The sequence below is a fragment of the Geotrypetes seraphini genome, chromosome 13, assembly GCF_902459505.1.
Source record: "Geotrypetes seraphini chromosome 13, aGeoSer1.1, whole genome shotgun sequence".
Taxonomy (NCBI): Eukaryota; Metazoa; Chordata; class Amphibia; order Gymnophiona; family Dermophiidae; genus Geotrypetes; species Geotrypetes seraphini.
Window position 1 is genome coordinate 71507886 of NC_047096.1, and position 23155 is coordinate 71531040.

At 44.6% G+C, this 23155-nt stretch overlaps 2 protein-coding genes across 6 annotated transcripts in view; both read left to right on the plus strand.

Moving 5' to 3' along the window:
- LOC117347267 (myosin light chain kinase, smooth muscle-like) overlaps positions 1-10382 on the plus strand; it is an 86792-nt gene extending 76410 nt beyond the window's left edge. For all 3 annotated transcript variants that reach the window (XM_033917953.1, XM_033917955.1, XM_033917954.1), the window contains 2 exons: positions 511-648; positions 9595-10382. In XM_033917953.1, coding sequence (XP_033773844.1) covers positions 511-648; positions 9595-9821 — 365 coding nt within the window. In that variant the 3' untranslated portion in view covers positions 9822-10382. The remainder of the gene's footprint in view (positions 1-510; positions 649-9594) is intronic.
- A 1864-nt stretch (positions 10383-12246) lies between these two features.
- Positions 12247-23155, plus strand: part of FMNL1 (formin like 1) — a 154897-nt gene continuing 143988 nt past the window's right edge. For all 3 annotated transcript variants that reach the window (XM_033917947.1, XM_033917952.1, XM_033917948.1), the window contains exon 1: positions 12247-13125. In XM_033917947.1, coding sequence (XP_033773838.1) covers positions 12994-13125 — 132 coding nt within the window. In that variant the 5' untranslated portion in view covers positions 12247-12993. The remainder of the gene's footprint in view (positions 13126-23155) is intronic.

Consider the following 23155-nt stretch of genomic DNA (forward strand, 5'->3'; position numbering starts at 1 on the left):
CAAAACAAGACAAAACCAGCACTTAAAAATGAAAAATCAACAAGAAATCCTCTCTGCAAAAGTTTTCACGCACCCCCTCAGACCTGGCAAAAATTCTTCTGTTATGTGCGTCTCAGAAATGGGTGCCGTGCTCCTCAGCATTGCATGGAATACATTGATTAGCTTGTCAGCACAGGTTATCTTAAAATGTATGCTGTGTCTTCCTGCATGAGCTAACATGTGCCCAGTTCCACTCTGCATCGCAAGGCGTGTGCAAACCGTGTTCAACATGCGGTAACCCAACAGTTGCTTTTTGCAGGCCTCACTGTCTGGAGGGGATCGGTGACATCCTACACAGCGTGACCTAACCACATCTTCTCTGGGAAGCAATTTTGTGATACCACTGAAGATAGTTGACCCAGGGTGTCTGAGGGCTTCTAGAGGACCCTGCTTACAAAATTTCTAAAACAGCAGTCTGACTGGTCTTACATATTGTATAATATAATGCATTATGTCTTCCTTAAACTTCAGAGTTCAACTACAGCCCAGATGATGAAGTTTTCACCTTACTCCAGCAGCAGATTCAGCAGGTCCCCAGCTTCTCGACTCCCCTGAGGGACCAAGCTGAGGTGGAAGGGAGCAGCGCCTGCCTTCAGTGTCACATAGAAGGTATCTCCTTGGCACATGTGTGGCTCTCCCTGCCCAACATCCCCCCCCCCAAGTGAAGTAGGGATAAGAGCAAGCAGTAACAGCACCCCTTTCAGTAAAGAGAAGGGGCTAACAGCAGTAGCGTAGCAAGGGTGAGTGGCACCCCTCCCCTGCCCTCTTCTCCGCCCCACCCACTCCTTCCTGACCACCCTCCCTCCCTGTGCACGCCCCCTTTCCTTCCCCGTACCGTTTTAATTTTCTAGGCAGAATCACAAACTTGCTGCCTGTGTCGTGTCGGCTGTCCCTCTGACGTCACTTCTTAGGCGCGGGGCCCGAAAGTGATGTCAGAGAGAGGCAACATCGATGTGGGCAGCAAGTTCATAATGCTGCTTGCGCAGGGAAAATTAAAGAGCTACGAGGGAAGGGAAGGGACAAACTTACATGGTGTGGGTGGGTGGTAGATGGGAAGGAACAGGGGGGGGTGGAGAGGAGGAGGCTACAGTGTATGACATCTTGTAGGGGTCAGTATATTACCACTTTCCGCATCCCTGTGCATAATAGAACTAGTTAATATTCATGCCTGGATACTACCAGGATTTCAGCAATGCTATATTTCTTTCTAGTGAAGAGCAAGGTTGTGAGAGCAGGAATATCTCTACTAGGAGCTCCTCTTTGTATTATGGTGTGTACTAGAAAACTATTAGACTTGTAATAAGTGTTGAAGCGTCGGTATTCAAACAAAAGTATATTTAATTATAGGCTCCCGGCAGAATTGCACCTAGAGCAATTCACCATGCTATCCAACTATCCAGCTCAGAATTTAAAATGGAGAAAAAAGACTTTGGTCTTATGTATGTCAACTACCCACTGTATCAGGGTGACGCTCAAAACCATCACCGGTCTGAAAAAACCCTCCACTTTTCCAAAATAGGACTCATTCAAAAGTATAATAGCAAAAATTAGAGGTAATAAACTGTACCTGCTGCAAAAGAAAATAGAACAAACAAGATTTCACTTTTTCTCAACATCAAATGGAAGTGATTGATAGATCTGTGGTGTAGGACCAGTCTATGTGGTCTCCTTTTAGCCCCCTGGATCCTGTACTAGCAACCATTCGAATGGCTTTTTTGAAAGATATGGAATGGTGCGGTGGCCGTGTTAATCCCCTTTCAAGGTAATATTTAAAAACTAGTTTTTTACCCCGTTACATTAAAGGGTGCTAGCAGCCCATCTTCCTTACTTTTTTTCTCCCCCCTGTCCAGCAACACCCTCCCTTCTCTGCTCCCACTGTCTAGAAGTAGGCCTTTTCCCTTACTTTTACCTCCTCCCTCTCTAGCAGCACCCCTTCACTGCTCCCCCTGTTCAGCAGTAGCCCTTCTCCATTGGTTTTACCTCCCCCCCCTGTCCAGCAGCATCTCTTCCCTGCTTCTCCTGTCCAGCAGTAGCACTTCTCCCTAACTTTTACCTCCCCCCTGTTCAACAGCACCCCTTCCCTGCTTCCCCTGTCCAACAATAGCCATTATCCCTTCCTTTTACCTTCCCCCTGTCCAGCAGCAGCATTTGTTCCAAATTCCATCAGTCTCTCCCTATCATCCAAATCATCAGGCCCTCTCCTCCTATTCCCATTACCAGGGTGCCTGCAGTGCCACCTTATGTGGAGCTATCTCCAACGCTCACACTCTCTCCATGTCCTCCTGCTCCAGGGTTCTCAATTTCCCCCCCTCCCCCCAAAAAATGGACGGGGGCAGGTGAGGGAGAAGAGGGAGTCCGGGACACCAGGGTGAAGAGGAGGAGGGAGGGATAATGAGTTAGAGTTGATTGCGCGACTGCATGCGGTGGTCCTTCGCTTCCTGTTCGTCTCCGTGGGCAGCGTTTGGTTTTTTTTTGGTGTAGGTCGGCATTGTTTGAGGTTTTTTTTAAAATTGAGGCTGGCTTCCAACCGCCACTGAAACCGCTGCGTGCGCCGCACGCTGCAAACAGCCACACGCGCCCGCACGCCACACACACCGCAAATGCCATGGAGGCACAAATCACAGAGGCAGGGATCACGGCGTTGTAAGTGCGCATGCGCGCTTAGGGTTTTATTATAGAGGCTAAAACAAAAATGTTGGCAATGGCTGTGTAAACGTATGCATCTGCCTTTCACTTTAATGATTCTGTTGCCCTTGTGGGGTAACGGAGATTTGGATCCTGATGCCACTAAATTTTACTTGCAGCGTTGGAGTGAGAGGGGCCTTTGTTATGTGCGTGATGTGGTGTCGGAAGGGGGGCACACCTCTTTTCTTTTCGGATTTACAATCAGCGGGTTCTTTGGAGGCACGAAACTAGCTTTATTATTGTCAGGTCTCGCACTATCTTCGGTCCTTGGATGCTGCTACCTTGAATGAAGATATGGCAGACATGGTGCGTGAGACTTTAACTCTATCGCGTCAGACCAGGACCAGTTTGTCCTTTCACCGGGTCAGCCTGGGCTCTTTCAGTGCTCCTTGGGATTATGAAGCTGTGGAACCAAGATCTTTCTCCTTCTGACCATCTCACTGGTGATGGACTTCTTATGAAACATCTTCCTCGCCTGACTCGATCCATAGTTTTGCAAGAACAGCAGTATAGATTTCTTCTTCGACTTTACGTCTCACCTTCCCGGGCGTCTGTCTCAGGGTATGCTGCTCATGCTCGGTGTCCTAAGTGCCAATCCACCCCTGCTGGTTTACTTCACATGTTTTGGTCCTGTGAGAAACTGCAGACGTTCTGGTCTTTTGTTGGACTATATTTACAGACTGTTCTGCATAGACGGATTCCTTTGAGGGCGAATGTCCTGCTTTTCTCGCAGGTCACTGCTTTGGGGCTGCCCAGAGGGGGAAATTTGTTGATGCAAAAAGCTTCTTTATTGGCTAGAAAATGTATTATTTTCCTGTGGCACCAAGAGCATGTGTCTAACATCACTATGTGGAGAAATGAAATGTTTACTTTTCTTAAATTTGAATACATGGATGTCTCAGTGGCAAAAATTCAAGGGAATCTGGGCTCCTATTTGGGAGGGCTTGTCCCATCGGGCTGGAAGTTCTCTTTTGAACTTCTGACGCTGGAGTGTGTGTGTGTGTGTGTGTGTGTGTGTGTGTGTGTTGGGGGGGGGGTAGGTTTCTTTCTGATTTTGTATGGGCCTTTTAGGTCTCCGTGAAGGACAAACACGGATGATCTTGTTTTGTCATGGTTGGATGTACTGTTGTATTTTGTAAGTTCTATTGTTTCAATAAAGAAATTAAAATTTTTTTTTTTAAATAAATGAATAAATAAAACAAAACCAAAGGAAATAAGGTAAGAGATCCATAGTTATTCAGAGGGTGGATAAGGAAAATTACATCAAATTTTAGCCCTTGCTAAGAAGGTTCAAGCAGGTTTTTTGACAGAGGCTGAATTTAAATTTTTGATGTTTACATTTTATAAGGTACCTGTGTTTTTATTTGCTCCTAAAGATATGAAAAGTCCACCAGGTCACCCCGTTGTTTTTACCTATGAATCCTTATTGGAAAGTGTTTGTAACTTTCTCGATCAGTATCTGTCGCAAGTAAAATCTTTTTTAACAGATACAACTCACTTTCCTCAATTGTTAAAACAATTGGAAGGACAGACTGGATTGGTTACGTACCCGATGACTATGGATGTCTCTTCATTATATACGTCTATCCCATGGGAATAATGAGCGGGCTTGTCCTCATCTCATACCTACTGAGTTTTTGGTAGTCTTATGTTGGATTGCTATGTGTCAAAATTATTTCCTCTATAAACAAAGTTTTTACCCCCAATGCTGAGGGATGGCTATGGGCACTTCATTTGCTCCAACAGCGGCAAATGTATTTGTGGCAGCTTATGAAGAAAAGTGGGTCTATTGGTCCCCCTTTTTTTTTTTTTTTTTTTTTGGTATGGTGGTGAGTTAGATCTACTTCATTGATGATAATTTATGCCTTTGGAGTGGTTCCCTTGAAGAGCTCCACTGTTTTGTGGAATTTTTGAATTCTTGTCAAGCCACTATTCGCTTTGAAGTTAATGCGGATCTGAGAAAGGTTACTGCTCTGGATGTACAAGTGGAATTAATTGTCTTTAAATTTATTACTACTGTTTATTCTAAAGAGACAGACAGGAATTTGTTACTGCCCCCCCCCCCCCTTCATTTGAAAATCAATATCCCATTTGCACAGTTCTTACGCTATCATAGAATCTGTGGCACTGATGAAGGGTATTGGGAGAAAGCTGAAGAACTGCATCCAAAATTTGTGGATCTGGGGTATCCAGTAAGGGTGGATTTGAAGGCATGCAAAAGAGCTTTTTATAACCCTATTGCTTCAATATCGTGAAAGGCAATCAACAGAAGAAACTCTCCCGTTTGTGTCTATTTGCATTGTTCACACTTTGGTAACTTCACAGTTTCTAACTGGTCTCCCACTGTGGCGCGTCCCCCCCTGCAATCTGTGCAAAACTTATATTCTACCTACCTCGCTATATGTCACCCTCTCCTTAAATCACTTCACTGGCTCCCTATCTGCCTTTGCATACAGTTGAAGCTCCTATTGCTGACCTACAAGTGGTTCATTCTGCTGCCCTTAATATCTCTCCGCTCTTCTTATACACCTCCCAGAGAACTCCATTCCTCATATCAGCTGCTCTTAGCTGTACCCTTCTCCACTACCAATTCCAGACTTCATTCCTTTCATCTAGCCGCCCCTATGCCTGAAATAAATTACCTGAGTTTGTCTGCCACATCCCTTCCCTTGTTTAAAAGCAGACTGAAAACCCACCTTTTTTATGGAGCCTTGCATCCATAATCCTACTCCCCACTGCCTTAGCCAGCAGATTAAACATTCCTCCTAACTGTATCTATGACATCCTTTTTGTCTGTCTTCTCTTTAGATCAGCGCCCCACAAACCTTTTTGTTTTTTTTTGCTCCGGCACACTTACGGAGCAAATGTTTTTCAATGGCACACCCACAATCCTGCCCCGCCCCACATGAAGCTCATCTCATTTTCCCTGAGCTCGAGGCAGTGTCTGGAAGGCCTCCAAGCATGCACAGAGCCCCTCCAGACATAGCCCCGAGCTTAGGGAAAATGAGACGAGGTTTGTGTGGGGGCGGAAAGGCGCTGACGCCAGAAGTGACTCAATCCCTAGTGGCACACCCAGAATCTTGCTACGGCACACTAGTGTGCCATTTACTGATTTAGATAGTCCCTGCTCAAAGGAGCTTACAATCTCCTTCGTGACTCTGTACAGTGCTGCGTACATCTGGTAGCGCTAGAAAATAATTGATAGAAGTAGTAAAAAGAAGATTCCATCCACACTTTGAAGAAGCTACAATTCTTTTTGCATATGAGCACAACAGAAATTTGAGTGATATTTTATGTCCTAATCTTTGAAACTTACTAATCAGAATACATATAAGGGCCATCGAAACGTGGACACTGCTCTCTTTTCCATTATGATGGAAACATCAGAGTTAAGGTTAAGAGGATTTGCCTCCTGTCAGTCAACAGTCAACATGATTTATTTAATCGAATGCCCATGCAAGCTAATTTATATTGGTCAGAGTTCTCAGTCATTCAAACTTCATCTTATAGAACATCATTCCTGTCTATATACTAGAAGATAGAAGAGCCGTTGGTGGATCGTTGTTTGCGACGTCAGCATGAATTTGGCTCTTTATACTGTCTCATTTTGGAACACTTGGAATATTCCCATAGATGTGGGAACATTGGACATCAGCTGAGATAGCAAGAACAAAGGTGGATTTACCATTTGGATACGGTGCTCCCTAAAGGACGGAATGCTCAAATTGAATGGTCTACAATTTTTTTTTTTTAATTTGATTGACTGAACTGAGAAATAAGGAGGAGCTTGTGTCAAATGCAGGTTATAAGGTTTCAGCATTTGATGGTTCCAGTGCCATTTTGGAAGGTACAGGAGAACACTACTTGAGGCAAAACAAGGAGTCCCTGTCAGGTATTAACGGCACACTTGAAGATTTTTGCTACCTATTTGGATTGAGAAGATGGGTTGAATGATGGCGAGATGAATTGCTGGACAATGTGATGAAAACAGCTAAGTGTAAAACATTTACCTATTTCTGTAAGTATCGCTTCTTCTATTTTTGTAGCGGGCACAGTTTACCACCTCTAATTCTTTTTCACTCAGAGGGCGGTGGACACCTGGAATGCGCTTCCAGAGGTTGTAATAGGACAAAGTACCCTACCGGGCTTCAAGGAAGGATTGGATAATTTCCTGAAGGACACGGGGGTTGAGGGATACAGATAGAGGTAGAGATAAGTTATGTAAGGGCTTACAGAGAAGGCTAAGGGGATTAAAAGGACTTAGACGCTGGTCACCGTACAGGTCCTAGACCTGATGGGCCACCGCGGGAGCGGACTGCTGGGCGCGATGGACCTCTGGTCTGACCCAGCGGAGGCAACTTCTTATGTTCTTATTATACTTTTGAATCAGTCCTATTTTAGACAAGTGGAGTTTTTTTTCAGACCAGTGATGGTTTTGAGTGTCACCCTGATATAGTGTGGGGTTGACATACATAAGACTGAGGGCTTTTTCTCCACTTTAAATTTAGAGTTGGATAGCTTGGTGCAGTTCTGCTGGGAGCATATAATTAAATATTTTATTTATTTAAAAAATGTTTTTCCTGCCTAAAACCTAAGTGGGTTACAAGCCAACATGCATAATTTCATTGCAAAACACAATACATATAAAACAACCTTAACTCTTCACAGTGATTAGCAGTTTACACCTCTTCATCAGAAAAAGGCTTGCACAAATAACTGTGTTTTTAAGCAACAACAAAACTGATCTACGTTCTTACACAAGCGCAAACTACCTGGTAACGTATTCCATAAGTTTGCACCTGCTCTGGAAAGTGCCGATGAGCTCATAGTTACATAATGTGCAGAATCCACCAGGGTTACCAGATTTTCGGGAACGAAAATCCGAGCCCATGGCCCCGCCCCCAGACCCACTCTGTTCCACCCGAGCCACGTTCCATTCCACCCCCAACCCCTCAACCTGGTCGCTTGTCAAGAGGGCGTCTGTGCATGCGTTGGTGTGACGTGATGACGTTGCATGCATGAGCTGCTAGCTGGAAAGCTTTTCAAAACCTAGACAAAATGCCGGGATTTGTAAAGCCGTCTGGGGAAGTCCGGACGTCTGGTAACCCTATCATCTCCTAGTAATTTAATAATAATTTAATTTTTTTATACACCACCAAAGCCACGATGGTTCGAGGCAGTTTACAACAAGAGGTGCTGGAAAATCAGCGAAGTGATTACAACACAAAGTCATCGAATATAAGGTACAGGTTGGGAGAAGAGAGACACTATAAGATTCTTAGATTACAATCGATTAAACAAATTCGTTTTTATTGATTTTCTAAAATTGAAGTAGGATGAGGAATGCATGATAATGTTACCCAGCCAGTCGTTCCATGTACCTGCCTGGGAGGCAAGAGTTCTGCCCAGGAACCTTTTGTAAGCGGCAGTCCTTTAAAGATGGATAGGTGAACATATGAATTCTGCGTGTGGGGCTAATAGAACGGTCCAGATTAAACTGAGAAACCAGGTACATAAGGGCCAGGCCAAAAATTGATTTATAACAAAGGCAAACAAATTTAAACAAAACTCGTGCTTCCAGGGGCAGCCAGTGAAGTTTTTTTGATAATAGGGACTAATGTGTTCCCATTTTCTCAACCCCAAAATCTTCAATACCTGCTGCAAACACCATGGTGCCTGACCATACGAAACCTGATGTATCACTAAGAGTACTTTATACCACACTCTACAACCTATTGGTAGCCATATGTCATGATATGTGCTGAACGACTCGCACCCATCAATACTCTTGCTGCTGCATTCTGAATCAATTGCAATGCCTTTAATCTACATTTCGTAACACCTAAATATAAGGCATTGCAATAATCCATCTTACAGAGCACTAAAACGTTGTAGGACAGTATGAAAATCACTTTGTGACACCAGTGGTTTCAGTCTCCTCCATAAATGCAGCTGATAAAAAGGTGACTGTTACTCGTGCACTCATAATTAACTGTTGATCTAACATCACCCCCAACAGACAACCCCTCCATCTTTTACAAAACTACGCAAGAGGTTTGTAGCGCCGGCCGGCACGCCGAATGCTCTGCACTGCTACAATGCTCATAGGAACTCTATGACCGTCAGAGCAGCGTAGACCATTCAGTGCGCTGGCCGGCGCTAAAAACCCCTTGCGTGGCTTTGTACAGGGGGGGAAAGTTCTTTCATTACCAGAACGTTGCAAGTGCACACTTGTAGGCCAATCATTTTCATCTCTCCTCTCCACAATCATCAATTCTATTATTACCACCTTCAGAACCAAACAATTTACTTTGGTTTGTGTGCTAGAAAACCCCTTTTTTTTTTGCCCCAGGAAGAAATTAGCACTTTTTTTTTTTGCATAGTAGAAGTATCTTCTGCCTGTCTGCATTGCCACAAATGTTTAACATTGTGCCAGCCAGTGCCTTTTCTGATGCCTGCAACAACAGAAGTTCATAACGTCTGCGCTGGGTGGAAGGGGCTGTTTAATTTTTTATGTTGCTCCTTTGCAGCCGTACTGCTTTGCATACTACGCTGTATACAGATCAGGCATTTTTGTTGCGTTTATGTGTTACCACCTTTATGTGGGACCCCTGAGGAAAATAGTGTTGATCAAAACGCAGACCATGTTGGGTCCCATATTGCTGTAAGTGATTTATTTGTACCCAACTATTTATTAGTTTATCATAAATTTTGCCTGCATCTCGTACACCTGTCTGAAGTCCTTTCCTTTGTCCTTGGTTTATCATTTTTGACTGCAGTTCTCTTGGATCTTCTTTTTTGTCTTTGCTCTAATTTTTGATGTTGTTCATCCTAGTCCCCTCCTGACTGTTCCGTGCCTTCCACACCCAGGTTACCCAGACCCAGAGGTCATCTGGTTGTACAATGGCATCCCAGTGCAGGAGTCCAGCCACTTACGGATCGAATATGAAGAGAATGGACGTTGTGCCTTGGTGGTGTCTGATGCGTCTCTGCGGGACTCGGGCTGCTACACCTGCAGGGCCTGTAATGAGCTGGGCGAGGCAGAATGTTCTGCCAAATTGACCGTCTTCCCTTTGCACGGGGTTCGCAAACGGTAGGAGCAGAAATCTCTGGGAAAGACCTGCAGCTGGAGAATTTGGGGATAGAACAGACGGTGGTACTTGTAAATTTACATTCTCTCCGCCCCTCCAACCTTATTATTCCAACTTAATCCGCGACTGTGTCGGTCATGTTGGATTTTGATTGAACGTGACCATGAAACGGTCCCTCACCACCACATTTATGTGAAATGTGGTGAGGGGAGGGGTCAGAGACAGGCATTCCAGAGCATTCTCCCCCCTTTTCCATGTACCTCCTTCCACCTGCCTCCAGCATGCCTCTCCTCCATCCATCATGAGCAAGGTGATACTGGTGACATCCAGAGACATTTGAGTTTCTTTGTACCCTGTGCCCAAGACCTGGTGCCTTAGCTTCTGTCCCAAAGTATAGATAAAGCTGGCCTGATCTCTTAAAGGTGGGGGTGTTTTATAGTCTTGACTCCTGGAAACCTGCGCTTTGTTGAAATGATGATACATGTAAAACTGCACGTGAGAAATGAAATGTATAGTTGCCTTTAATAATTAAACCACTACAGCTGGTAGCTGAATTGTGAAATGTCATATGTCCATGTGGTTTTGTTTCTTTTTTTAAATGCTGGATATTTTAATGAAGGTAGGCTATAAACAAAGATAAACGCCAACGATGTTAACCCACCAAAGTCCTTGTAGAGAGAGACAAGGCCCAAATGGAAGAACTGCATTAATCCTGCCCTGCTCATAGGCTGGAGTAGAGAGAGAGTGAGGAAAATAGGCACTGCCCATTCTCACAGGGCTGTGGGAGTCCTGCTCAACTCCCCATATTTCATTTAGGTATTTATATACTGCCTATCATGGTGGTTTACAATCAGGTACTTAAGCATTTCCCCTATCTGTCCTTGTGGCTCACAATCTATCTAACATACCTGTGCAATGGAAGATTGAGTGACTTGCCCAGGGTCACAAGGAACAGCATGAGATTTGAACCCACAACCTCAGGGTGCTGAGGCTGTAGCTCTAACCACTGTGCCACTCCTTCCTCCTCCATAATGCTATTAATGGCACTGTCAGGCCCTAGATCCCGTGATGGTATGTTGACTCTGGTTTGGATGTTGACACAGCATTGAACCAGCAGGGGTCAGCAGAGCCTTGCACCAAGAATGCTGGTTCCAGGTCACCTTGCTGCCTCCCTGTCCATCTTATGCCAGGAAAGACTAGCGTTGTCTGGAAAAAAGGAAAAAATATTCTTTAAACATTATCCTAAGGCACACTCTTTCTCTATGTTTATGTTATTACTTTTCTTTTTAGTGCTTCTCTCTCTTCCTTCCATGCTACATTTCATGAAGGTGTGTCTCCTCTTCCTTCCATCCTATCCTTCAAGTCTGCTCATCAGCTGCTCAAATTGTATTTGGGGTTTACATATTTCAGTGTAATGTCTCTGTGAGGGTGGGGTCATTGATACTTAAACAGCAGTAACCCCCCCCTTCTTCTCGGATATATAACAGTGGAAATAGATAGGGTGGCAGAAGTACATTTTATCCTTTCCTCATTCATATCATGTCGATTGCACTGGATGCTGGCTCAGCCTGGCGTCTGCAGCGATGCCCAGAGCCCCCACCCCCTGCAGCATTCAGACTGATGTCATTAAGAGAAGTGGCAGCTTTCCAAAAAGCTCTCTGCACCTTGCCTTCCACTCGCTGGTAGCAGAAACTCTGCACCTGTGTGCCAGCCAAGCACCTCGGAAAAGCTTTGGAAAAAGTGGGAGGGCAAGCAGATGCTAGACAGTAGAGAATGACACGGGGACAAATTTGTCCCTGTCCCCGCAGGAACTCAATTTCACCATCCTGTCCCTGCGAGTTCTGTCGCTGTCCCTGTCCCTGCCCCATTCCTGTAAGATCTGCCTTAACCATACAAGCTTTGAATACTTATGATTTTAAGGTGTTTGAGGCTTGTGCAGATGAGGACGGAGCTTGCAGGAATGGGGCAGGAAAAGAACTCACAGGTACGGGGAAAAATGTGTCCCCCGTGTCATTCTCTACTAGACAGTTCCAGTAGCTATATGGTGCTCCTCTAGAAAACATCCTCTGTGGGGGGGGTGGTATCTCCTTCCAAAGGGCCAGACCCCAAAAAGGGGTCATGTAAGTTGTTGAACGTTCAGACATCCCCCTCCCACCTTCCTTCTTCAGATGGCAAGAACTTGTCTTGTTACTTAAAACAGAAACCTAGATGCTCTTATTTTTTATTTTAGTGTTTAGGGGTTATTTTTCCTTCTCGATGTGCTTTATCCACTGCTCTGACCTCAGCTTGTGACCTTGTAGCTTTGTCTCCTGCCTACCTCCTTCCCCAGCTGCAGATGGGTAACGATAAGCATTCAGCTTCACACTGCAGGCTTTTGGACCCTGCAGTGCTCTCTGCGCCTGTCTCTCCTCTGCTAGGACACCGACTTTATTTTCAGCAGGTGCCTGGGCAACCCTCGTTTCCTAGATTCTCTCCCCTTCTTCTCCTCCTCCTCCTGGTCATGGCTACTGCATTCTCGGGTTGTGCAAGCCCACGCACCAGCTTGCCAGTTTTTCTTTGCATCCTTCTGTTCCTGGGCTCTGCTTCACTCCCTCACGAGCCCAGGAATGGAGAAGCAGCTTCAGCTTGGATCCTGGTTGGAAATCCTGGTGTGAGCATTTAGAGATGCCTGCACCCTAAGTGGCAGAGAAGATATGCAAACCATCTCAGTTCCTGTAATGACGACAGCGTCCTGATGTGTGTTACAAAACAGACTTCCTCCTGTGTGTGGCTTTTTCTCTGCTCATTTCTGCTTCATCGCTCTATGACGGAAACTCTCCTCTTTGTATAGACACATAAGGGTAGCAGTAGCATTTGAGTTTCCGGCTTCAGGTATGAAGAGGAATGTGCTGAGGTGAAATGGAGTGGTGAGCTGTTCAGGAAACCCAGTGATGGATTGGTGATGAAGGACTTGGGGATGTCTCTCTAGTGATGCTGTACTGCACTAACCTCTAGGAAGGCAGCCCTTGAAGGGGTGCATATACCAGCTCGGAAAACCTCTTCACTTTTTTTTTTTGGGTTATTACTCTGGGGCACTTCCCCTCCTCCCTTTGCAAGTTTTGCAGGACATCTTCTTTTCTCTTTTTCACGTTCAAATCTGGATCGTGGTGTGGCGTGGCAGCGGGTGCTGGGTTCCAGGATGGGTAATGCAGCAGGAAGCATGGAGCCCGCTCCAAACCAGGCAGTGGCTGGGCCCCAGAAGCAGCCCACTCCTTTGAAGCTGCCAATGCCGAGCGCCGATGAGGTGGAGGAGAGGTTCAGTCAGGTCCTGGTAAGTCTTCCACTCTGCAAGAGTATTTCAGAAAGGATCTAAACTTTCCCACTTCTGATGGGATCAAATATTACATTTACCATTACCTGTAGATACCCTGACATGTTCTTGTACCTCCTCAATTACCTTGCTGCGTTTTTTGTAACTGACACTGAAGGGCATCTCCTGTTTAACTCTGCCAAGCTGTGGTTCAGAATGATGGGTGTGAGATACATTAAGAGCAGATAAGATAGAAATGTCTGGTGTAGCACAAGAAACCGGATGGAGGGTACAGTAAGCGATGCAAAAATCTTTCAGAGTTTTGGCCCACTGTTTACACAGGCTTCTTTGGAGTGGGCCCAAGATCTGGCATCTGATCCTGCTTCTGCCCTACTGTGCTTCTGTGAGGCCTTGGAGTCTGTGCAGAAGAGTAAAAAACAAACTGGTCAGTTTGGGAATTGGCCAGAAAGTTGTAAACTGGTTGAGCAGTAATGGGAGAGGGTGGAGGTGGTAAATAGGGGGCCTACAGAGTGAAGGCAAGTGACCAGCAGAGTATCCTTTGGTCAAAGTCAGTTTTCAGTATCTTGACGGGACTTCTTTTGAACATGAGGGGGGTGGGGTAGCATTTGATTTGTTTGCAGGTAGTAAACTCAGGCACAGTATAGACAGGCTAGAAGGGATGAAAAAAGACAGCTAAAAGCTTGAATGATTAAAAAAAGTAATGCAATAATACATTAGGGACCTACAGAATCCATTAGCTTTTTGTTATTTAATCTTTTATTCCCTACATAAGGAAAATTACTGGAAACTGTCAGAGATCATAAATAATGTCAGACAATGGCGTACCAAGGGGAGCTGGGGGGGCGGTCCACCCCGGATGCACGGCGCAAGGGGGTGCACAGCTAGGCACCCTCCAGTGTTCTCCCTAGGGCAGTGATCGGCAAACTGTGGCTCGCGGCTCGTCTACAGCAGGGGTGCCCAACCTGCTTCCCTTCCCTTCTCATTGCCCTCCCACAAGCCGCCGGCGCCGTGTTCTGAGATTGCCCTGCTTCTCTTCCCCGCGGGGCTGACCAACTCTCATCACCCGACATCAATTCTGACATTGGAGAGGACGTTCTGGGCCAGCCAATCGCTGCCTGGATGGCCCGGAACATCCTCTCTGATGTTAGAATTGACGTCGAGTGGCAAGAGTTAGTCGGCACCGCGGGGAAGAAAAGTTGGGAGAATTCGGCGCCGGCCTGTTCCCGATGGCGGCAGTAGTAGCATGTTTCCCAATGGCGGTGGCATTGGGGAGGGCAGGGAGAAAGAAAGAAAGGGGGGGACAGGGAGCCAGAAAGAAAGAAAGGGGGCAGGGTGAAACAAAGAAAAAGTTGGGAGAGGTCTGGAGGAAAGGAAGCATACAGGAGGCTGAAAGAAGGGAAGAAATATTGGATGTACAGTCAGAAGAATAAAGTGCAACCAGAAACTGATGAAATTACCAAAGGTAGGAAAAATGATTTTATTTTCAATTTAGTGATCAAAATGTGTCCGTTTTGAGAATTTATATATGATGTCTATATTTTGCACTATGGCCCCCTTTTACTAAACCGCAATAGCGGTTTTTAGCGCACAGAGCCTATGAGTATCGAGAACAGCGTGGGGCATTCAGCGCAGCTCCCTGTGCTAAAAAAATGCTATTGCGATTTAGTAAAAAGGGAGGGGGTATATTTGTCTATTTTTGTATAGTTGTTACTGGGTGACATTGCATAAAGTCATCTGCCTTGTCCTCTTTGAAAACCCGTGGAATATAAATGATAATTAACATTTTCTCTGCGTACAGTGTGCTTTGTGTTTTAAAAATTTTAATGTTGGTAGATCATTTTGACTTGGCTGCAAAGTTAAGGGGGAGGGAGGGAGGGGAGCTGCTGAAAGACATCTAGTAATCCTTGCAGGCTTGACTGTGCAGGGAATTATTTTTGTAAAATCATGTTTTGTTATGTGACTGGTATTATTTAGACTTTAATTTCTATGAATGAATACAATGAAAATGATATAAAATTACTTGCTTGTTTTTATGTGCATGCACTGAAGGAAAGTGGAGAGAGAGTGGGCTGAGGACGCTGAAGGGAAATGGGAAAGAGAGAGTGGGGAGAAGACGCTGATTTATAAATTGACAATTGTACAGAATATTGTTTCTTTTTATACTTTAATATAATAAGTTCAATATAAAACAATTCAAGGCTTGTGTGGATGGAATCAGGTGGTTTGCAGGGATGGGGACCGAGCTTACGGGGATTAGTCCAATAAAATGGTATTTTCTTATTTCTCATTATTTGTTTTATTTTTATTTGTTAATTTGTAAAGTGGTGATTGTTATGTATCAGTTTTTTTCAAATTTACATCTACTGTCTTTTTATTTTGCACAGTATTAGAGGACATGTATTACTGTTTTTGTGGTGTTGTGGTGTTGCATTGTATGCAGAGTCTGGTTTCTTGGTGGTTCAGTTTAACTTTTGTCTACATATTTCTGTTTTTAGTTTGTGATTATTCCATAATGGGCGAGGGTGTATCTATGTTCTGTGTGTATGAAAAGAACATAGTTTTCAGTTGGCATTGACTGCAGGATCAATTGACTGTGCGGGATCTGGCTTGTTTAGATTTACAATGTATGTGTTGGTGTTCTAGTGCTCACTGCAGTATTTAAGATGCTGCCTTTTCCTAGGTACACTCTTGTGCGATATATGGATTGTTACTAAAAATCATATTTTTCATATAGATGGGGGGGGATCAAAAAATGATGGGCCCCCGGGTGTCACATATGCTAGGTATGCCACTGATGTCAGAAGACCTCAAGGTTGTTGATTAATGTAATCAAGTGGGAAAGCCAGCCATGGTCTTTGTAAGGGAAAGGAAGCAAAGAGTTTGCCTCATACAGGTTAATAGTAAAACCTTACCTGTCTTCAGGACATAGGATGAGAGCCATTCAAGGACCTATGCTATACCACTCACCCTACCAAGAGGATAAGATACTGAAATGTACTTTCTGGAGGAATAGGATTAGATAATGAGCACATTTAAATCTTTAATGGGCTTCAACAAACTAGAAGACGATGACATTTTCCGTGAACAGGTACATTTAAAGATGGAGTGAGGGCCGTGGTCTGACGTGGCAGTGGGTGCTGGATCCCAGGATGGGTACTGCAACAGTTAAACCCGGAAGCAGCAGTCCAAAATCCCTAAGACAGGGGTGTCAAAATCCCTCCTCGAGGGTCGCAATCCAGTTGGGTTTTCAGGATTTCCCCAATGAATATGCATGAGATCTATTTGTATGCACTGCTTTCATTGTATGCTAATAGATCTCATGCATATTCATTGGGGAAATCCTGAGAACCCGATGATTGCGGCCCTCGAGGAGGGACTTTGACACCCCTGCCCTAAGAGTATGTTCTCTCCTGAAGATGCAATAGCGAAACTCGAGTCGAGGGGCCGGGTTTTGGTCATTTTCGGGTGTTATTTATGATTCTTTCACCATTTAGCAGTGGGACACTGAGCGGAAAGAACTGCCTCATCTTCAGATAAGTCATATGTTTATATGTTTTTGTAACAATCAGATGTAGGCATAATGGGACTGCACGGATGCTATGGTGGTCCCAGCCAGCAATCCCTGCTTACAATTTTATTGTTGCGGATCTGAGCAAATTATTTGATTGTGAATATAAAGTTTTACACGTATTTTTCATTATATTTAATATATAAAGCCTACAATGACACAAGGGGATGTGGCTGCTGGAATAAGTGGACACTTGTGAAAACCAAAAAGACAACATGGGCTGAATTGCCTTAATCGCAGAGTAAGGGAGGCCAGATAATGGGAGGTTAATGTATATGGATTTAAAAAAAGGTTTGGACAAGTTCCTGGAAGAGATGGCCATAGTCTGCTATTGAGACAGACAAGGGGCAGCCACTGTCTGCCATGTTATTGGTCGCATGGAATGTTGCTACTATTTGGTTTTTTGCCAGGTGCTTGTGACCTGGATTGATCACTGTGAAATCAACAAACTGAGCTAGATGGACCATTGCTCTGACCCAGTATGGCTATTCTTATGTTCCTGTTCAACTGAGCCGTCTCTTCTCTAGGCTGAGCCACTTTAACCTTTCCTCATAGGGAAGTCATCGCCAGTGGCATAGTAAGGGGGGAGGGGCAGACTACCCCAGGCACTGTCTCAATGGGGGCACCTACACCCCACCCCACCATGCCACGCTTGCATCATCCCTCCCTCCCTCCCACCCCGTACCTCTGTAGATCTTCACAAGCGCAAGCAACTTCTCCTGCCTATTACTCACGCTGAACTGGTCCCCCCCCCCGTATCACTTCTGGGTCACAGGGTCAGGAAGTGACATCAGAGGGAAACCTAATGCTGTCACGAGTGGCATGCTGGAGAAGCCATTCCCGCTGGCGAACATTTACAGAGGTATGCGGGGGGGACGGGGAGGAGGAAGAAGTGGTGGGGGGAGAGGAGAGCATGTGGGGTGCCATCACCCTTTGCTGCGCCACTGGTCATCTCATTCTTTTTATCATTTTTGTCGCCCTTCTCTGTACAGAGACAGAAGTACTAGTACTACTATTCTGTGGAGTCTGCAGATGCCTCCTGGTCAGTGGTGTAGTGAGGGGTGGTGGTGGGGGGGGGGGGGGTGGATTTCACTGGGCACTGGGTCGGTGGGGGCTCCGGCACCTCTCCACCTCACTACACCAATCTTGCACCATCCCTAACCCCCACCCCCACCCCATACCTCTGTAGATCTTCGCTAGCATGAGCAACTTCTCCTGCCTGTTGCTCGTGCCAGCCTGGTTTCCCCTCTGAATCTCTTCCGGTCATGGGGCCAGGAAGTGATGTCAGAGGGAAATCCAACGCTGATATAGAAGCCACTCGTACTAGTGAAGATTTAGAGGGAGGGGGAAGGGAGAGCACAAGTGTGGAGTGGGGGGTAAAGAAGGAACGGGGGCACAGAGAGGAAACAGTGGGTGGATGAGGGGGGGGTACCACTGCTCCTTACTACACCACTGCTCCCAGTGTTGTGCCACAGGGGTAATGCTATGGAATTATGCATAGCATATACTATAGAACCTACCAGAAAGACCAGTGAGCCCATTCACCTTCTGCTATGTGGATAAGTATATATATATATATATATATATATATATATATATATATATATATATATATATATATTCCAACACCAGTTCCCACTGTTACCACATACTGCGGCAACACGTTGAAGAGTTTAAATATTCACTGGATGAAAAATATTTCCTCCTATTGGTTTTAAAACTATTTCCCTGTAACTTTGAGTGTCTCCTGGTCTTTCCAAAAACACTAGGACTAGGGGGCATGCAATGAAGCTACTAAGTAGTAGATTTAAAACAAACCAGAGAAAATATTTCTTCACTCAACGCATTATTAAACTATGGAATTCATTGCTTGGGAATGTGGTGAAAGCAGTTAGTTTAGCAGGGTTTAAAACGGGTTGGATACTTTCCTAAAAGAAAAGTCCATAAGCCCATTATTGAGATGAACTTAGGGAAAACCACTGCTTAGTTCTAGGATAATCAGCATAAAACCTGTTTTACTCTTTGGGTTTCTGTAAGGTGCCCTGGATTGGCCTCTATTGGAAGCAAGATACTGGACTTGATGTACCTTTAGTCTATCCCAGTATGGTAACTCTTATGTTTTGACGTCCTGCTGCTGGGATCAAGTGGCTTCTGGTCAACAACCCCATGTAGGCTGGAAAACACAGCAGCACTGCTATTATCAGGCAAGTGTGGTGTGTTGTCCACTAACGTTCTGTTTTTCTTGCGATAATATAGTAAGACCACCTCTCTATCCAAGTATCATTGGAATCTGAGGACTGGATCGGCCTCTCATACCATAACACCATTGCTCTCTGGGTTACAGAAACAACCAGTTGTGCTTATCTAAGGTGGATGTGAAACCAGGGCCCAAATCCTGTCGCTCCATAAACTACATAAGAACATAAGCAGTGCCTCTGCCGGGTCAGACCACAGTTCCATCCCGCCCAGCAGTCCGCTCCCGCGGCGGCCCAAAAACAGGTCAAGACCTGTCTGAATCATCAGAAGGGGCTCCCCTGCCACCTTGGTTTCCCATTTAAGTCCTGCCTTCCTATCGAAGTCCTAGCCCTCCGGTCTACACATGCACGACCAGGTTGGTTTACTCATTTCCTGGTTAACTTCCTACACCCGTGTTACATCCCAGCTCCTCCCTCAGTATCCCACGATCCCTCTATCCCTCAGGAATCCATCCAATCCCTGCTTGAATCCCTGTACCGTACTCTGCCTGATCACTTCCTCCGGTAGCTCATTCCAAGTGTCCACGACCCTTTGGGTGAAAAAAAACTTCCTTGCATTTGTTTTGAACCTGTCTCCCTTCAGTTTCTCAGAGTGCCCCCTCGTATTTGCTGTCCCCTTCAGTCTGAAGAATCTGTCCCTATCCACCCTCTCTATGCCCCTCATGATCTTGAAGGTCTCTATCATATCTCCCCTGAGTCTCCTTTTCTCCAGAGAGAAGCATCCATCCACCCCATACAATCTGTCCTCACAATAATCAAGCAGATGTGGCTAGGCTCTGACATACAGTTGTTAATCTTTCTTTTAGACCGCACAGGGAGCGATATGTTTGTGTCTGAGTCACTGTGTCATCGCTCTGAGCCTGGTTCTTTTATCTAGGTAGATTCTGGCATATTTAATTTATGTGATTTTTATCCCGTTCTACGAAAAATGTTATAGGGTGAGTTATAGGTAAATTTATGAACCTTTTCTATATCAGGATACGACTACAAACAAGTTTTTCCAGACAAATCAGACAGCCCAACCCTGGAGAATCTGCTATCTAAATAATGATGTATTACAACAGAGTGGCGTAAATTACCAAAATTTCAATGCTTGGATGAGAAGAAATAAGATATGTCATGCATTTTCCTAATCTTGGTGATTATTGTCCAAAACTCCTTCATCAAGGGGGTCCTGAAACCATCTGCAGCCATTCCTTAGACTGACCTTAGGATGGGCAAGGAGAATGATTGTAAATGAGCCTGGAGCTGTGGTTGGCTAGTAGAAGTAGATTGTTGATTGACAGTTTGTGCTATATGCTATAGACCAGGGCTGCCCACACGTTTTGGGCTTGCGAGCTACTTTTAAAATGACCAAGTCAAAATGATCTACCAACAATAACATTTTAAAAAACAAAAGCACACTGTACGCAGAGAAAATGTTAATTATCATTTCTATTCGGGTTGTTGTTTTTTTTTCAGAGGTCAAGGCAATGTCACCTCAGTAACAACTCTACAAAAATAGACAAATATACCCCCTTCCCGTTTACTGAACCGCGATAGCGTTTTTTAGCGTAGGGAGCTGCGCTCAATGCCCCTCGCAGCTCCCGATGCTGAAAACTTGCACAGGTTTTTAGACATGTTTAAGTTTTGATTATGAGCCCCATATTATTTTTCACAGGCATTCTCCTCATAGTTCTATTTTTTTTCTTTTTTGCCATAGTGCAAAATATAGACAGCAGGAATAAATTCTCAAAATGGATACATTTTGATCACTAAATTGAAAATAAAATCATTTTTCCTACCTTTTTGTCTGGTGATTTCATGAGTCTCTAGTTGCACTTCCTTCTTCTGTAAATCCAATATTTCTTTTTTTCTGTCTTTCTTTCTGCCTCCTCCCCTTTTATTTCTGTCTCTCTTTCTTTCTCTCTCCCCCCTGCCTCCCTCTTTATTTCTATCTTTCTCTCTCCCCCTGCCGCCCCCCTCCTCCTCCCCCCCGAGCCACCACGCCAAGTTCTCCCTGCTTCCCCGAGCCAGGCCTGTTGCGTACAAGCGCCAGTCCCACAAGCCTTCACCTCCTACGTCAATTCAGACGTCGGAAAGGAACTTCCAGGCCCAGAACTTCCTCTCCGATGTCTGAATTGATGTAGGAGGTGAAGGCTTGTGGGCCCAGCGCTTGCACGGGCCTGGCCTAGCTTGGGGAGGCAGGAAGAACAAGATCGCAAAGGCAACGCAATCGACTCATGTTGCCTTTGCGATCTACTGTCCGATTGCGATCGACCATTTGGGCACCCCTGCTCTACACACTGTAGTCATGAAGTCTACTATTTGATTTTTTAGCCCATTCTCCCAAAGGTTACAGATACAAGCATTTTCCTTATCTGTCCTGGTGGGCTCACAGTCTAATGTTCCTGGGGCAGTGGAGGATTAAGTGACTTGCCCAGGGTCACAAGGAGCAGTGTGGGATTTGAACCCACAACCTCAGGGTCCTGAGACTGAAGCTCTAACCACTATGCCACACACTAGTGGGTGGAAAGAGGATGAATCTAGTAAAGAGATTATCTCTCATTCTGCAGGAGCACTAGTTTATACAGCTTCTCTTCCAATGAAAAGGTCACGGGTAATGCTTTGAGTGCAAAGGATAAAAGATTTTAGAGCAGCGGTTCCCAAACTGTGAGCCATGGCTCCCTGGGGACTGACTGGGGAGCTGCAGATTATTCTTATATTAGACATCTTTTACAACCTTAAGAAATTACAAATATATAGAAATAAAAATACCGGGTAAAGCTTTGGATTCTTGCCCAGAAATAGCTAAGAAGAAAAAATTTAAAAAATTTAAATTGAATCCGGTTAGGCAGACTAGATGGACTATTCGGGTCTTCATCTGCCATCATCTACTATGTTACTATATGTTACTACTACTGAATCTTCAGGTTATTCATTAGTTACTGTTTTGATGTTAATGGCGGATAAAACAGTTTCTTTTCTGTTATCGTGTGAATGTAACCACCGTGGGGGAGACATTATGGGGCTCATAATCGAAACAGAAATACATCTAAAAACTCACCTAAATCTGCACTTGGATGATCAAAAAGACAGGTCGTCCTAGTACCGATAATCGAAATGGGTTTTAGACGTATCTAAAAGCAGCTTAGGCCTTATCACTGCCGCTGTGCGCCCACAGCGAAAAGGGGCGTTTTTGGAGGAGTGGTTAGGGTGGGATGTGGCCCGACCTAGACTTAGTCGTCCTGCAGCGATAATCGAATAGTGTATATCTTACCCTTTTTCAAGGTTTATTAAAAATTTAATTAATCGCCTATTAACCTTCTATGCGATATACAATACAATTAAATTGGGGGAACAAAATTAAAATAAATAACGAGAACCAAAACACAAAACAAGAGGTTTGTTATTTGTTGCACTAACAATCCCCAGTGATGTCTCGTACTGTTAATTTTATAGCCTTGTTTTATTGTATTTGTACTTTGTATATTCATTTATTATTGTACACCGCTTAGAAGTTTGATTAGGCGATATAAGAAATTTTAAATAAACTTGAAACCTGAAACTGCCTATACGGAACTTATACTTTGTGACTTAGGCGATCTAAAAACAGGTATAACTGCCCAGAAGGTATCCAAAGGGGCCAGATAACAACTGCAGGGACAAAGTACAGATCCCCCACACTCTCCCTCAGTGATCACTGACCACCTCTCTCTACACCGCCATAAAAATCAGAATAAAAACATACATACCTGCCTCAAGAACATCAGCACCTGGCATAGGAAAGCCTAGTAGAGCTGCATAGAGGTGGCTGGGGGGTGGGTTAGTGAACCATAGAGAGGAGGACCCACTGCATTCATGGTGGAAACTATGAGCCCACCAACACCCCACCCCCAAACCCTACTGTACTGCCATATAGGTGGCACCTGCAACCATAAGGGCTAATGGGGTTGTAGATAGGTGGATATAGTAGATTTTGGGGGTGTTTTTCGAGAATGGGCTTTAGACACTGCTGACTTTGGACAACTAGGCCCAAAATGAACTTAAGATTTTTTTTTTTTTAATTATGCCATTCCACATGTATGACTAGTGCACATGTCTAGTGGCTTTGCACATGGCTAGTAATCTATTTGAATGTAAGTAATGAGTGGATTGTTGGAGCAAACTCAGCTGTTATACTCATATTTATCAAACTTTACTGGTAAAATAATAATACTAATGCAAG